Source organism: Nicotiana tabacum, chromosome 13 (assembly GCF_000715075.1).
Source record: "Nicotiana tabacum cultivar K326 chromosome 13, ASM71507v2, whole genome shotgun sequence".
NCBI classification, from domain to species: Eukaryota; Viridiplantae; Streptophyta; class Magnoliopsida; order Solanales; family Solanaceae; genus Nicotiana; species Nicotiana tabacum.
Genome location: NC_134092.1, coordinates 8,592,421 through 8,607,488, shown reverse-complemented (window position 1 = coordinate 8,607,488; position 15,068 = coordinate 8,592,421). Strand labels below are relative to the sequence as shown.

Sequence of the window (15,068 nt, the reverse complement as noted above, 5' to 3'; positions counted from 1 at the left end):
TTTATTGCAAACAAATTGGCAGGCTCGGTGGGACCAGTTCTGCCCTTCATCTCTTCCTCCTGCAAATCAAAAACTTCAAGTTTCAAGATTATCTGTTGTGATGGTCGGGTACTTTAAGTTTCGTCTTCAAGTTTCAACAAGCCTACACCTCGACAAACCTTGAAGTAGGGGCATTTGTAGATACTGAAATTTTAAAAGATCAAGATAAATCCTAAATTCAAGACAGATATTGAAATATTAGGAGTCTATTAGGGTTACTTGGTGGCTACTCCACCCAAACCCTAATTCATGCATTTATAAATAAGGCTACATATGTCTTTCAAAGATGATCTCAGCAATCCTATAATACACAAAGAGATCAAATATACGATCTTTAAATTCCATAAAAATTCATGAAATATTCATTAGAGATCAAAGACATGTCAAATATGTCTTGCTCAAAGTTCTAGCAACATTCAAGATCCAAATGGAGTGTTGCTATATGCTTCTTGATCATCAAATACATCAAGAAGATGCATATCATCCTACGTTCGAGAAATACGCCGCTAAGGCCCTCGAATTATGGATAACAAATCGGAGGGAAGAATCAAGGGATAAACAGAGTTGTAACCTGTAATGTTTATCAATAAAATTCTTTTTTTCTTTATAGATATTTGTGATTGCAGTTTTATTTTTCTGCACAAATTTATTGCAAATAAATTGGCACGCTCGGTGGGACCAGTTCTTCCCTTCATCTCTTCCTCCTGCAAATTAAAAACTTCAAGTTTCAAGATTATCTGTTGTGATGGTCGGATACTTCAAGTCTCGTCTTCAAGTTTCAGCAAGCCTACACCTCGACAAACCTTGAAGTAGGGGTATTTGTAGATACTGAAATTTTAATAGATCAAGATAAATCCTAAATTCAAGACGACTCTTGAAATATTAGGAGTCTATTAGGGTTACTTGGTGGTTACTCCACCCAAACCTTAATTCATGCATATAAATAAGGCTACACATGTCCTTTAAAGATGACCTCAGCAATCCCATAATACACAAAGAGATCAAATATACGATTTCGAACTTCCATAAAAATTCATGGAATATTCATTAGAGATCAAAGACATGTCAAATATGTCTTTCTCAAAGTTCTAGCAACATTCAAGATCCAAATGGAGTGTTGCTATATGCTTCTTGATCATCAAATACATCAAGAAGATGCATATCATCCTACGTTCGAGAAATACGCCGCTAAGGCCCTCGAATTATGGATAACAAATCGGAGGGAAGAATCAAGGGATAAACAGAGTTGTAACCTGCAATGTTTATCAATAAAATTCTTTTTTTCTTTATAGTTGTTTGTGATTGCTGTTTTATTTTTCTGCATAAAATTTATTTCAAACACTATTATCCAAAAAAATAAATAAATTCACGACATATTTAAGACAACAAGTTTTGAATATACTTCTTTCTTTATTAAATTTCGTGTTAAAATAATTTAAATAAAGCGCAGAGAGTATAAAGTATTTCCCCTTGTTATTCTGGTCTACAATACATGAGGCTTTGAGTCCTTGACCATCAACTCGAAAAAAACATAAACTTCATAGGTAGCATCAACAAAAATCAATTAATTACAAGTACTTTGCTTATATAAAGCCCTCATTCAAAGTGAAGAACACATAATATTTCCAGCTCTTAAACTTGCTTCTTATTAGCTTTAGCGTGGTACATATGCAAAAATCAAACATGATGAGGTTAGGACAAAAATTGATCATGGCCAAGTCACATATTTTCTACGAGGATATATACTTTCAAATAAGAGGAAAAGATTTGGAACATGTTTTCCTTATAGCTTGGAAGAAGAAATAAAAGAACAACTCAAATAAAAGACAAAATAAATGGGATGTAGTAGTAGAAAGAAGATGAATTCAAGCTACATAAATGGGCACGTGCTATTTCTGAAGTTTGCAATAGCTACCATTATAATTTATTTGGGGTTATAAATTATATGGCTTAATTCATGGCTAGCGAATGATAATTGTTTCCACCGACGGCTACAAATGAAATTTGCTCAAATAAAAATGCCATGTTCAAAAGTATATGTTTTGGGCTGATTTGAAATGAAAGATGGTTCTTAAGAAAAACTAGAATAAGGCGTAGGCAGTTAAAAAACCAAGAAATGTCTGAGCCCGGGTTCGAACCGGGGACCTCTAGTGTGTGAGACTAGCGTGATAACCAACTACACCACCCAGACGACTTGCCGATGGACATCATTATTAACAACAAATTAGCACAAATACTTATAAATATTTATTCACCTACACTTTGGGGAAATGTTAGTATTAAAATTTAAATGTCTCTTACTAGTAATAGAATTATCAATTGACATTGGTGTTTGGTGAAAGAATCTTGTTTTCTTTTTTGCACTTCATCAAATTAGTAAAAAATACTCTCTCCAGTCCATAATAAGTGACTTTTTAACTTTTTTTTATGATCCAAAATAAGTAATTTTTTCAAAGTTCAAGAATAAATTAATTTTTTTTTTCCTACATTAACCTTGAAAAATGTTAGGACATAATAATAATAATTATAATAGTTACAAAACAAGACAGTGCATGGAAATTGGGAGAGCCAATTTTAATTATACATTTTGTCCACTAGCTCAATCCTCTAATCCCAGTCGCAGTTTTAGTTTATCATCATACCAACAACCGCCACTTCTGAGTACTCTGCTCCACCCACTAACGCTACGCTTTACATCTGCACCTCCACCTCATATTTCCGGTTCGTCGCCGCTGCCCTTTCTTTTTAAGATTTTTTTTTCGAGAAATGTATAAATTTAGTCGTTCACCGGACAATTTTTTTTGTATAAATATGGATATTATATGCATATAGTACATATTTTATACACTTTTTGGCTACTGATTGGTTTGCTGTGCTATTTGTTCAGGTTGCAGCTCTCGTGTCCGAATCAAAATGTCTCAAGGTACATGCCCCTAATTTTACTTCCAATGATTTATTGTTTTCTAAATCACTATCTATATGAGCTTCACAAAGCGTAATTGGTCCAAGTTCGAATAAACAAGAGGGTTGCGGTAGGTTGACAACCAGAGGAAAAAGTGAATCTTTGAGATTTGATACAGAGGATTAATATAATTGACCACAATTAATTGGATATGCAGATTTATTGATTTGTATACTTCAGACATGCAATATATTTACTTTTTTTTAGTTGAGGATCTGAGGCGGATTCAGGATTTGAAGTTTATGAGTTCTTACAACGATCTCAAGTTAATAAGTATACAATAATAACGGAGATCACTGGAAATTGTTTTTAGAGAACTAGTGGATTTCTTAGTACATATACAAGGTCAGAGCAAAAGAACTCGGGTCCACGTAAATCCATAGGTTACAGTGTAGATACATCTCTGTTGATGATTACTAGTGTTTGTTTATCAATGTATTTGTTCTGATTGTATTGGTGATTGGTGAAGCTGGTGGAGGTAAGGATGAAACAAAACCAACTATGTCTCCATATGAAGAGGCAATGGAGGCATTATCATCGTTAATTACAAAACGCAGCCGAGCTGATAAGAGCAATAAAGGCGATAGATATGAATTGCTCTTTGACTATATCAAGGTTGTTTCTCTTGTTCTTTCCGTCTCCACTTGTTTTATGCTGGTGAATTGTTGATATGCAGCTGAGTTATATTTGTACTAAAATGGGTTACAGATGCTGGAGCTAGAAGAACCAATAAAGCAGATGAAGGTTATCCATGTTGCAGGTACCAAAGGAAAGGTAATGAGTTATATTGGCTCTCTGTAGAGAGTGGCAAGTTTGAATCTTGTCACCTAGTCTTGATTGAATTTTGGATTTTGAATAATTGGGAGTTGCCTAGCATGTCATGGTGTCCTATTAGGCCTTGCTGATATCTCGTTCATTAATGTTTGCATATCTCCAACAGTTTTGAAAGAATATATTGCACCTTCGAAGTTCGAACAACTTATGTTGCAGTCTTTTATTTTCATAGCACTTCTCTAGTTGTTTTGCTTGAGCGTCGTCAGTTCATTTAACAATTATAATCCTATTTTCTCTCTTCTTTCTTTTATTTGTTTCTTCCCGTTTTATTCTTTTATTAGTTTTTTCTTTGGAAAGGATTTCCAATTTTCTTAAAGTACTCCACGTTATCAAATGCCTTTGAAATTGTAAACTATATGTATCAACTATCTTACGCTTACCTTTGGATCAGTTGACAGATTAACACTGGTTGTTGCTGCAAGTCAAATTTAAGTGCTATGCTATCTCTAGCTAAAAGTACTCTTGATATTGATCAGATTCAGTGATACTGCTCTAAGATTGTAACAATGAAAATATTGTTAAATATACTGATTACTTTTGGAAATATAAGGATGCTCGTGGCATGAATGCAGAATGGGTATACAGTCTATTCTGTGGTAATTTCTATATTTGATACTGTTCTGCGGTGTTTGAAGCATTCTTCTAATAGATTTGCTTTTGATATGCTATAGCATCACACCAGAAGCATGTTATGTTCAACCTTGTTTACTAATGGTTTGTTTTACTGATTCTTTTTTTTTTTTGTTATGGGTGTTATGAAGGGTTCAACTTGTGCCTTCACAGAGTCTATATTGCGCAACTGTGGCTTTCGTACTGGGCTTTTTACATCTCCTCACCTCATTGATATTAGAGAAAGATTCCGATTGGATGGGTGAGTGAGTTTTCAGTACAGATGTTAGGATCATCATGTATTCCAAATCAATTAAAATTGAAAATTTCTTCCATCTTTTTAATATAGGTACTTAACATTGTTCCAATTGCTGTGAAATTGTGATGGTTCTATTGGAGTACTTGATTTTCGTTTTATCAATCTCTGTTTGTGAGATTGGATGTCATATAAAATATCAACTGCTAACAGACTCTTGAAATATTATCTACTTTTTTCAACCTGATGTCAAATTTCAATATTTTTAAGCTTATACTAAAGCTCGGTTGATAACTCTTTCATTAAACTTGGTTTCTTTCAGTACGGACATATGTGAAGAGAAGTTTTTGGGATATTTCTGGTGGTGCTTCGATAGATTCAAGGCAAGTAAATTAATGTTTCTTTGGAATGTTAACATATTCAATAACTCCATTCTCTGTTAAGTATTAGGCACAGATTGTTACATGTGGTAGTTCTCTTGCGGAATTAATATTCTTGATGAAACCTCAGATCCCGAAGTAGTTTTTGTAAATACGATTCAAGAATAAATTTCCCATATTCAAGAGAATTCTTGCTTAACGAATAGTGTTTGAATCTAAACCTGGTTCTTTGACTAGTACTGTTGAAAAATCCTATATCGGGGTGATTATTCTATGCTGAGTTGCCAATGGCACTTGGGCAACTCTAGTGAAGCTCCTTCCTGATGTACGGCCTGATCTTTTTCCTTCATTTGTACTTAATCCTCACTAAACTGGAAATGCCAGCACAGGATCATACATATAAATTACTGTCATCTTCAGTCTACTCAATGGGTTGTCAGTTAAATCACATTATAAAAATTAAATCTAAGATGACTTTTCAAGTCTCTATCATGTTCTTGGGCCATTTACACATTATTCATAATTCATTGGATATTTGAGTGAGATGGTTCTCATAATGTGCATATTTTATACTCATTTGATTGTTTAATGAGTGATCATTGAATAGTCGATTCAAGTTTATCACTCTAATTCAGAAATATGTGGATATTTGGTTAAAAAGAAAATTTCTCGTGATGACTAAACCATGATTATGAAAAAGGAATTTATTCAAGATAATGTACTCTGATTAAATCAGTTGAAGGCCCCGTAATATGTAGTTTTTCATCTGGAAGATAATAGGGGAGAGCCGGAGAGGTGCGAGCAAATCTAGCTTGCTCGATTTTGCTAGAATGCATTCTGTTTCCACTTTTAAGGTCGTTAGGTACAAAGGATAGCCATGTGGTGATTCCAGCACAATTCATCTGAAATTCATTTTTGACATTGCTGTTGAGAGATGATATCTCGGTGTACTTTAAAATATTTATCTTTGTTGGCATTATTCCTTTGTTTACATTTGAGGAGATGGAAAGAACAAAGTGCCTGTTCTAGGTAATAACTCTTTTTCTAATGTGGGATAAGAACGACTCAGAACTTGAATTTGACAACTCTAACAGTGCTATTGTTTCCCGGAAACAGCCTCTCTACCCTTCCGGGGTAGGGGTAAGGTCTGCATACACTCTACCCTCCCCAGACCCACTAGTGGGATTTTATTGGGTATGTTGTTGTTGTTGTTGTTGTAACAGTGCTATTGCTCACATTTCTTTACAGCTCCACTGAGTCCATCTATTTTCTTCATCTAGTTGTAATTTGTAAATGTTGGTCCTGGGTAAGCCACAATTTGATTTTTCTTTTCTTGTTGACCATTTTCAAGATAGATAATGCTATGATGCTTATATTCTATGGTCGCGGTCAAGCTCCCGTAGATGTGCAAAGCTGATGATTGAAAGTATTATCATCCATCATTAGTAGCATTTCATTAAAAGAAAACATGGAAAACATGGACTAGCCTGATTTTATTCTATCAAGTCTTGCATAACATGCAACTCTGGTCTCAGATCTCCACAATATGAGAGGAAAAGTGACTATTTTCTGCTTCTAATGGATGATTTGAACTAAACTGTTTATAAACGGTGATTTTCAGTATTCCTTGTGCAGGAAAGAACCACAGATGAGGTTCCAATGCCCACTTACTTTCGCTTCCTCGCGCTACTTGCCTTCAAAATATTTGCAGCAGAGCAGGTGGGTCCTAGTGACTTTCCATGACAAAATTGGCAACTGAATATAACATTCATTATTTGGAAATGGAGTTTTGAATTCATTTTTAATTTTTTATCACAAACTAGTCATTTTTTGTGCATTGTACTGTGGTGCAGGTAGATGTTGCTATCTTGGAAGTTGGATTAGGAGGCAAATATGACGCAACAAATGTGGTACTTAGTCGACATATTGGATAATGTTTGCTACAGTGATCTATTCAATATTTCAATCAATCAGTCATTTTGGATATCCACTATGATGGTGTGTGTTATTCTTCTCAGGTTGAGAATCCAGTTGTTTGTGGCGTATCTTCACTTGGATATGACCACATGGAAATTCTTGGTTAGTGTTATTCTTCTCCGTGGTGGTTGTTTCTTCTTCAGTAATTCTAGGCAGCTGTTTAGTCTTAGATTGTCCAACTTTGACAACGTCTAATTTTTAGGATGATACAATTTAGTCACGAACTTAACATTAAATATGATTTGGTTCGTAACATTTGATTTTATCAAACTTTACCAGCACAAGCTGCCCTCATGTTTTTTTTGCATATATTTATACGTTTGCTCAGGTGGAGTCTAAAAGGCTGAGGATGAGAAAGAAATCAAATGTTGGGACTAAATTTAAAATTGGGTCAAATAATTAGGGACGAAAAATGGAATCTACCCCGTAAGACTTAATATAGAAATTTTGAACAGCATTGTCTTTAATTTGTATGTGGCCTTTGTCTGTTTATCCTGCTACAACTTGACCGTGCTAGCATATTTCACTTACTGCATATAGAATGTAGATTGCGCAGTTCTGCTAGTACTGCATAACTACTGCTCAATCATTTGCGGAAAGGTAACTGCTATATGTAGTCGTAATATTCTCAAGATTGTTGGTGGATACAACAACAACAAAAAACCCAGTGTAATCCCACAAATAGGGGTCTGAGGAGGATAGTGTGTACGCAGCCTTATCCCTACCTTGTGCAGGTAGAGATTCTCAAGATTGTTTGTGGATATAGTATGTACATTACTTCCGGTTTAAGTTTTAATTGGATAAAGTGAGGATAATCGCCTGCAGAAATTTTTGTTTCTTTTACAGAATGTGCTCGAAATTCTTTAGATGGCATCTACCTCAAAAATTTGTTGCAAAATGACACTAAACTTTTTCTACAAGTCTGACTATTTAGATGATTGATCTATCATACTTCATTTGCATTTAAATTTAACCCAGAACTCTATTGTGTCTATTTTATGATATTAACTTGTTGGAGTATCTTGATCTTGTTTTGATTGCTTCTATCATCATGCATGAACTACTATCATCAGGAAATACTCTCGGACAAATTGCTGGAGAGAAGGCAGGAATCTTCAAGGTTGGAGGAACATCATGTCTTATAAAATTGCTTAAACAAAGTCATCCTGTTTTAGGCTTTTCATTTCATGTCCTAGTCATTTCTTTTCTTCCTCATCTGTGTTTATGCTTGACATAGCGAGGAGTGCCGGCCTTTACTGTTCCCCAGCCCGATGAAGCAATGCTTGTGCTTGAAGAGAAGGCTTCTCAGTTGGATGTAAGTCGAAATTTCTCTTATGTGATATAAGGGTTAGTTTCCTTTTGGTCCTAATGCTTATACCCTTTTCTCAACTATGACCTTTGCACTTTAGATTTCATCACTGGAACGGTGGACCCTTTTATTTTGAGGGACTTTCAGCTGGCACTTTAATCAGCTTCCGGTTGAAGTCTACAGCATAATTATAAATAAGTCATTTAAACAAAAGAATGTAAAGAGGAGAAGAACACTAAGATGGAAAAGTGACAAATGATCTGTTTCAAAAAAAGGTCACCAGTCCCCTGGGCCCTCTTCCATGCAGTGTTGCAGAAAGCGTTCGCTTCGTTGCTTAAAGCGATTAAGCGAAGTGAGGTTGAAGCGCTTCATCAGGGTGAGGCGAAGCGAGATAAGAAGCATGCGCTTCAGTCGCTGAAGCGTGAAGCAGCGAAGTGAGCGCTTTATAATTTTTTTAAAAAAGAAGCGAACTTTTAAGAAGAAAAAGAAGGGTTGCTGTTCAGACCTGGGTTTCTGTTCTTGCTACTCGGTTGCTGTTCTCGCTAGGATTTCTTCACGGCTGGGCTACTTCTTCTTCTCTTCTGAATTATACTATTTCTCTGCCTCCTTTTTCCTTCTTCAGCGTCGCCATTACTGCTGTTTTTCTTTCTTGTTCCGCATTTTCGATGTTGTTGCTGACTTGCTGCATTTTTTTTCTTTTCTTGTCTTTTTTTTTTCTTTTTTTTTTTTCTTTTTTTTAGTTTTTCAGTTACTTTCTTCCTTTTACTAATAGTATTAAATTTTCTATTTCCAGTTTGATAATTGATTAATGACTATTTTTGAGTTTGTGTAATTTGTTTTTCAGTTTTTTCAGTTTCAGTTTGTATAATTGACTAATGATTATTTTTTTCAGTTTGTATAATTGAAGAATATTTTAAAACTCTTGATGAAGAATAGGATTTCTAAATTTTGATACACTAGTGAACTTGGTTTTAATTTTTTTGGTTCTACGGATTGTTATGTCTTTATAAATTGAAAGATTTCCTTTTATAGGTAGTACTATTATTTATGTTGAGTTCTTGTTTATTTTGGTATTTTACTTATCTGCGCAAGCTTTATTTAGATATTTTTTGAAATCGCGGAGTTTTCATTTCCTGCATTTTAGTTTTCCAAATATTATTGTGATATTTGTAATTCAGAATCTCTTGCTTAGTTCTTTATAAAGAAAAACAATCTATCTTCAAGTTGTCAAACATGGCTTTAATGGAAGTAGATTCAAGCAGGAGCTTCAATTTAGATCAGTATAAATTTTGTGTCTTGAGCTTAAATATGATTTCAGAAAGTGCAAAATGGAAGCAAGCTATAACCAATTAGGTAGCTGTAGGTATATAAGTCTAGTGTTTATATCAGGCAGATTGTAAGTATTGCCTTTTTTAGTTGGTTGCAGAAAGTACTGTTATGACTCTTAGGCAACATTAGACCTATATATATCTAGTGTTCAAGTATCAGCAACCAACATTACAATATCTTAGCTCAAAGGTGAGGAACACAAAAAAGCAGTAACTAGTTTACTTGCTGACATTCAAGTGGGACTTCATCCAAATATGTTAACTGGATGATTAAAACTGTCTTTCAAGTTGGACAGAATGACAGATTTAGTTTAGGCTCTAAGCATGGAAAAATATACTGAAATGAAAGGTCAGTGTCGGGTTCATTTAAGAGAGAATTTCTCATGTCAAATATCTCTTATCAAATTTTCCGTCATTTAAGGGAAGAAATTCTGATCTTTGATCTCTGATCAACTATCCTTAACAGGAACAGAATTCTGTTAAGAAGTTTCTTGTTGATGTGACATGTATTGTTGATGCAGGTACATCTTGAGGTAGCTGCTCCACTTGATGCCAACGTGCTGAGTGGTTTACATCTTGGGCTAGAGGGTGAGCACCAATATATAAATGCTGGTCTTGCCATTGCATTATGCTCAACTTGGCTACAGAGAACTGGCCACGTTGAAATTAATTACCTAAAAGAGATGGTAAATGATATCTAATGCATGTTTTATACTCCGTATTCCTCATTTCCCTCCTTTTAACTTCATTTTTTGGTCTTTTTACCCCTTCGAAATAGACACATCTACCTGAGCAATTTGTTAAAGGGCTAGCAACAGCTGCTTTACAAGGCCGTGCTCAAATTGTGCCTGACCAGCTCATAGAGAGTGAAAGCTCAGGGGACCTTGTGTTCTACTTGGATGGTGCCCATAGTCCTGAAAGCATGGATGTATGTGCCAAATGGTTTTCACTGGCAATCAGAAGAGATTACAAGCAGCACAATTCCTCTGCCAGTAATCATGGACATAATGAATTGGGAACCTCGCATGATTCAATAGGGATGGGCCATCATGAAGCATCCAAGAAAAGTTCAACCCAAGTAAGCTTATCTCAATTTCATTTGAAAGTTGTTCCCAGTGACTGCCTGTAGGTACTACGTTGAACTGCAATAATATTATTTTATAAAGAGGCAAAAATACAGCGTCTTCAAAAGGACAAGCTGTGAGTATCAAACTTTGTTCAATAACTTCTATGTAATGAAATATGTCTAGCAAGGATGACCGGAAGACTATTCTTTGGATATACTTGTCTCAAAAGCACGTTCTGAGGCGAAATCCACCTTTCATTCTCACTCAATCTTTAAAAAACATGTGATACTGATTAATCTTGTTTTAATTAAAACAAACACTATTTTATCAATTTTGTTCTAGGAAAATTTAAAACTAATCTACGTTCAATTTTCCTTCCAGGTATTGATCTAATATTCTGGATCTCGGTGCAGACAAAATAAACAGTTGTTTTATTACATTGATATCTGATGTCTTAAAAGTGTCAACAGGGTGGGGTGGGGGGTGGTTAAGCTATGATTCCTACCTTTACATTAATAACCAGAGAGTAAGTACATATATGGACATTGTTCTACACTCAATCATCGTTTTCTTTCTGAAATGCAGATTATTATTATTATTTTCTCTGCTTCTAAATCTCAGAATTACAAACCTGCAGTTTTTACTCTTCAACTGTATGTCAGTGAGGGATCCTGAACTACTTCTTCCAAGGCTGATGAGGGCGTGTGCTAGTCATGGTAATTACTTGGACACAGTCAATCTTACCTTTGAGTCCTTTAGATAGCAAAAATAAAATTCTTGAAATCTTGTGGTCATGTGATGCTGAATAATAATGATACTATGGCACGATGAGCGTAATAGTTTATGTGCAACTTTTTATGTAGTTCAAGAGTTTGACATTGAGTCTAATATTTCAGGAGTCCACTTCCAGAAAGCACTCTTTGTACCTAACGTATCAGTATATTACAAGGTGGGTGCAAGTTCCTCAACGCCAACTGATACTCAAGTTGATCTCTCGTGGCAGTTGACTCTACAAAGAATATGGGAAAACCTTGTTCATGCGGAAAAAGGTTAGAAGTCATATTAAACTTTAGTCAACATTTTAGTAGTTTTTGGAAGCTAATAATTTCTCATAGTTAACAAATATCATGGAACTAATTTTGTTCGACATCCCATGATTAATATCTCTGAGACTTGATAATAATTTTTGATAGAATCCCTTTATATTAGTAGAAAATTTGCAGGCATTTTTAAATTCAAGGTACTGTTCGTTTCAGTATGATGTGCAATATCTATCTGATTCATTGTAACTTTTATTTTTAGTGCCAACCGTTTTTTTATTTTTTAATTTTAGAAAAAAGGTTGAATATACTCTTTCTATAGACATATAAAGTTGGAAAAAGAATAAATATCAAAGTTGTTTAAAATGGAATTCTCATAACTGATCATCTAGGTTGTTTAGTGCATTAGGAAACAATATAAGTTGGGATACATTTCATATTTTTTTTGTCTCTTGAAATTACCTTCATTCTTGTTACCGAGAGTAAGCTACATCAGAAGTATCTTGTTGGTGATTCCCTACTTCTAAAATTTACTAGGGAAAATTCCTATTATCTTGGTTGTTTCCTTTCTTGCATACCTTGACCATGTCTAGTACTGTATCACTTCCTATAAAATGCACCTCAACCACTAGGTATGTTTAATGAGTAAACTTACCTTATTCTAATCAAGTATGGATGCTTCACTCTTTAATGTTGTTTATACATGCTATGGAAGTAATCTTCTGTCATATGTCCAACCATACTGTTCGAAACATTAGTGACTAACAATCCCATTATATCTCACCAAGTATGATGCGGTCGTCATTATTGAATGAGTTAGAGAAATGTGGTTTAGGGGTCATATTGAGCAACAATCTGCATTATGTTCTTTTTTTTCCGTTTATTTTTATTTAAATTGACCTCGTGGAAACTACTAGGGTGATCAACTTTTCTGTATGCTTATGTACACTGAATTGTATATTGTACTGGCATCAATTAGATATAGGTTATAAGTTATAACTGTTGTTCAACATGTTTCTGTTATCATCTTGTTTATCTGTATAAAACCCCAAATATTGCCACAAGTGTGAGGAGATTGTTGTTACGATTGGAGTTAATAGCTCTCAAACACCTCCCTTGAAATAGAAGCAAAATTGACTGCTATCATATAAGTTGTGCATTTAATTGAGCCTATTTAGTTACAGACAATGATGTGAAGAATACAGACCAAATATACGAAGAAGTAACGGATGATGCGGAAAAAGGAGCTCGAAGTTGTGAGAACAGCAAAGTGTTTGCTTCACTCCCAGTAGCAATAAATTGGCTCAGGGACACTGTTCATAAAAACCGGTCAGGTCGCTTCCAGGTAATGCTGAATCATGCGTGCTTACTGTGCATACGATGAATAGGACAACTTTTTGTCTCAACAGCAATTATGGGAAATTATTTTTATTGATTACAGAGAACTCCGTGACATACTTGAACTGAGAGTTGTAGAATTCCAATACCATTCCCTCCAACCTCCATCCAAAATTGAATTTTAACTTGTCTTCTTGTCTTGTGTAAAGTAATGTTCACTTCTATGAATAACTCTTTTACTTGTCTAACACCAACTATTATCATTAGATTCACTTTTACTATCGCCAAGGCAACTTTTCCCCTTGTCTCTTTATGTGAATGAAAATGTAGCATGTGATGTTCCCTCATTTGACTTTTAATCAATCATCTTGTCTATTTCTTCTCCTAAAAATAATAATCATGCAAGTTAAATTTGGTCATTTTGGGCTAGTCAAGTACTACGAGTAATAGACAAATAGGATTTCAGGTTAAAAATACTCTTATTGAGGTCCTTGTTGTGTAAAAGTTTCTTGTTATTACTATCATATTATTGAGAAAAGCAATACTTATTGCTCAGATTTTCTTTCTAGAGATCGTTTTCACTTTCCAGTATGCGTGCAAGAAAATCTTATACTTATTGTAAAAAAGATATATATGTATATATATATGTCCTTAAGCACTGTCAGACTCTGTATATAGCAAACTAGTTAATGTGTCTCTTGTTTATCTAGGTCCTGGTGACAGGGTCTTTACATCTCGTGGGTGACGTTCTGAAATTAGTCAAGAAATGAGCTGCTAGCTATGTCTAATTATAGTCCCTCCATTTTCGATTCGTTCTTGCTTCTGATGTTTCAATGGAGAACGGTAAGACTCGATAGATCTTTTTGCCGTTTACTGCTGCCGTGAAGCTTCAACCTTACAGTTATACCATCTCTAATTGAGCCCCAGCTCCCATGTTCTTAGAAGTGTAAGATTGATTTTTCATGTATTAACTGCATTTTCAAGTGTATTTTTTCTAACTTCACCAAAGCATATAATATGATTTTTTGAAAATTGTTCAATTACAATTTCATATTTCTACGAAGTACCCATTCTTTGTGTGAAAAGTAGCCTTGGCGTAATTGGTAAAGTTGCTCCTATGTGACTGATTAGGAGGTCATGAGTTCGAGCCGTGGAAACAGGCTCTTGCAGAAGGCTGCGTACAATCAAGGGCGATCTCAAGTATCTGTGGGGCTTAAAGCCAAAATTTAATATGAGGCCTAAATTTTTAAAAGAAAGTTAAACGATATGTTTTTATTTAAAAGAAAGTTATACGATATCTCAAAAGCTTTTTGAGATACAAAGTGTTAATAATCCCTTTTATAGTCGATTTTCCCTAATAATTCATTTTCAATTGATAATATTGCCAACTCATTTATTCTTTCTTGAGATATTGTTAATTTTAGATAAGATTTTATAGAGCGACAGAAGTATATAACTATTGGAAACTTAAATTTCTTGGTGAAAGAAGGTGAGTAAGAATATTAAAGTGAAAGACAGAAAATATGTTGGGGTTTCTGAAATATGAAAGATCGGGAAAAGAAAGATTGACTTGGACAAATTAAGAAAGAGAGAGTAAAATTTTTACGCGTTATCTAATGAAGGAGTAAGAAGTGAAAAATTAAAACGTTGGAAAAACTATTCATCTATCTATGTTTAAGTTAAATTATTACTTTATTTTTGTATCTAAAGAACTTTCTTTCCTTTTATATTAAAAACTCTACTTTTGTATTAAAAGTACTAAATATTATTTTTTAAATATTTATAAACCTATTATTTTTAAAAAATGGGCCCCCCAAATTGGGGCCTAAGGCACAAACTTTACTACTCAACACATTAGAGTCGGTCATGCGTGCAATAGTTCCTTATGATCCGTCGTATAACAAAGAGCTTAGTGTACCGAACGGCCTT

The 15,068-nt window shown here is 34.5% G+C and overlaps 1 protein-coding gene and 1 non-coding gene across 3 annotated transcripts; one reads left to right on the top strand and one right to left on the bottom strand.

The window, feature by feature from the left end:
• Positions 1-2,156: 2,156 nt before the first annotated feature.
• On the bottom strand, positions 2,157-2,230 carry TRNAV-CAC (transfer RNA valine (anticodon CAC)). The gene has a single exon. It is a non-coding gene; the product is annotated as a tRNA-Val (tRNA).
• Positions 2,231-2,576: 346 nt separating this feature from the next.
• Positions 2,577-14,171, top strand: LOC107783423 (folylpolyglutamate synthase). Of its 2 annotated transcripts, none has more exons than XM_016604399.2 (17): positions 2,577-2,760; positions 2,927-2,962; positions 3,471-3,616; positions 3,710-3,775; positions 4,597-4,706; positions 5,023-5,083; positions 6,716-6,799; positions 6,934-6,990; positions 7,099-7,159; positions 8,131-8,177; positions 8,295-8,372; positions 10,216-10,380; positions 10,473-10,772; positions 11,399-11,477; positions 11,658-11,810; positions 12,986-13,146; positions 13,850-14,171. In XM_016604399.2, the coding sequence occupies exons 1-17, from the start codon at positions 2,592-2,594 to the stop codon at positions 13,907-13,909; spliced, it is 1,833 nt and encodes a 610-aa protein (XP_016459885.2). In that variant the 5' UTR covers positions 2,577-2,591; the 3' UTR covers positions 13,910-14,171. The 2 variants fall into 2 exon arrangements, with proteins under 2 accessions (XP_016459885.2, XP_016459878.2); XM_016604392.2 differs by having other exon boundaries at positions 12,980-13,146.
• Positions 14,172-15,068: the final 897 nt, after the last annotated feature.

Bases quoted from the DNA above. Each gene is read 5' to 3' on its own strand.
- LOC107783423 (XM_016604392.2), top strand. From the start codon at position 2,592: ATGGAAATTGGGAGAGCCAATTTTAATTATACATTTTGTCCACTAGCT. The intron at 5,084-6,715 runs GCAAGTAAATTA...TTCCTTGTGCAG, and splicing joins GGTGCTTCGATAGATTCAAG to GAAAGAACCACAGATGAGGT. The intron at 6,800-6,933 runs GTGGGTCCTAGT...ACTGTGGTGCAG, and splicing joins AAATATTTGCAGCAGAGCAG to GTAGATGTTGCTATCTTGGA.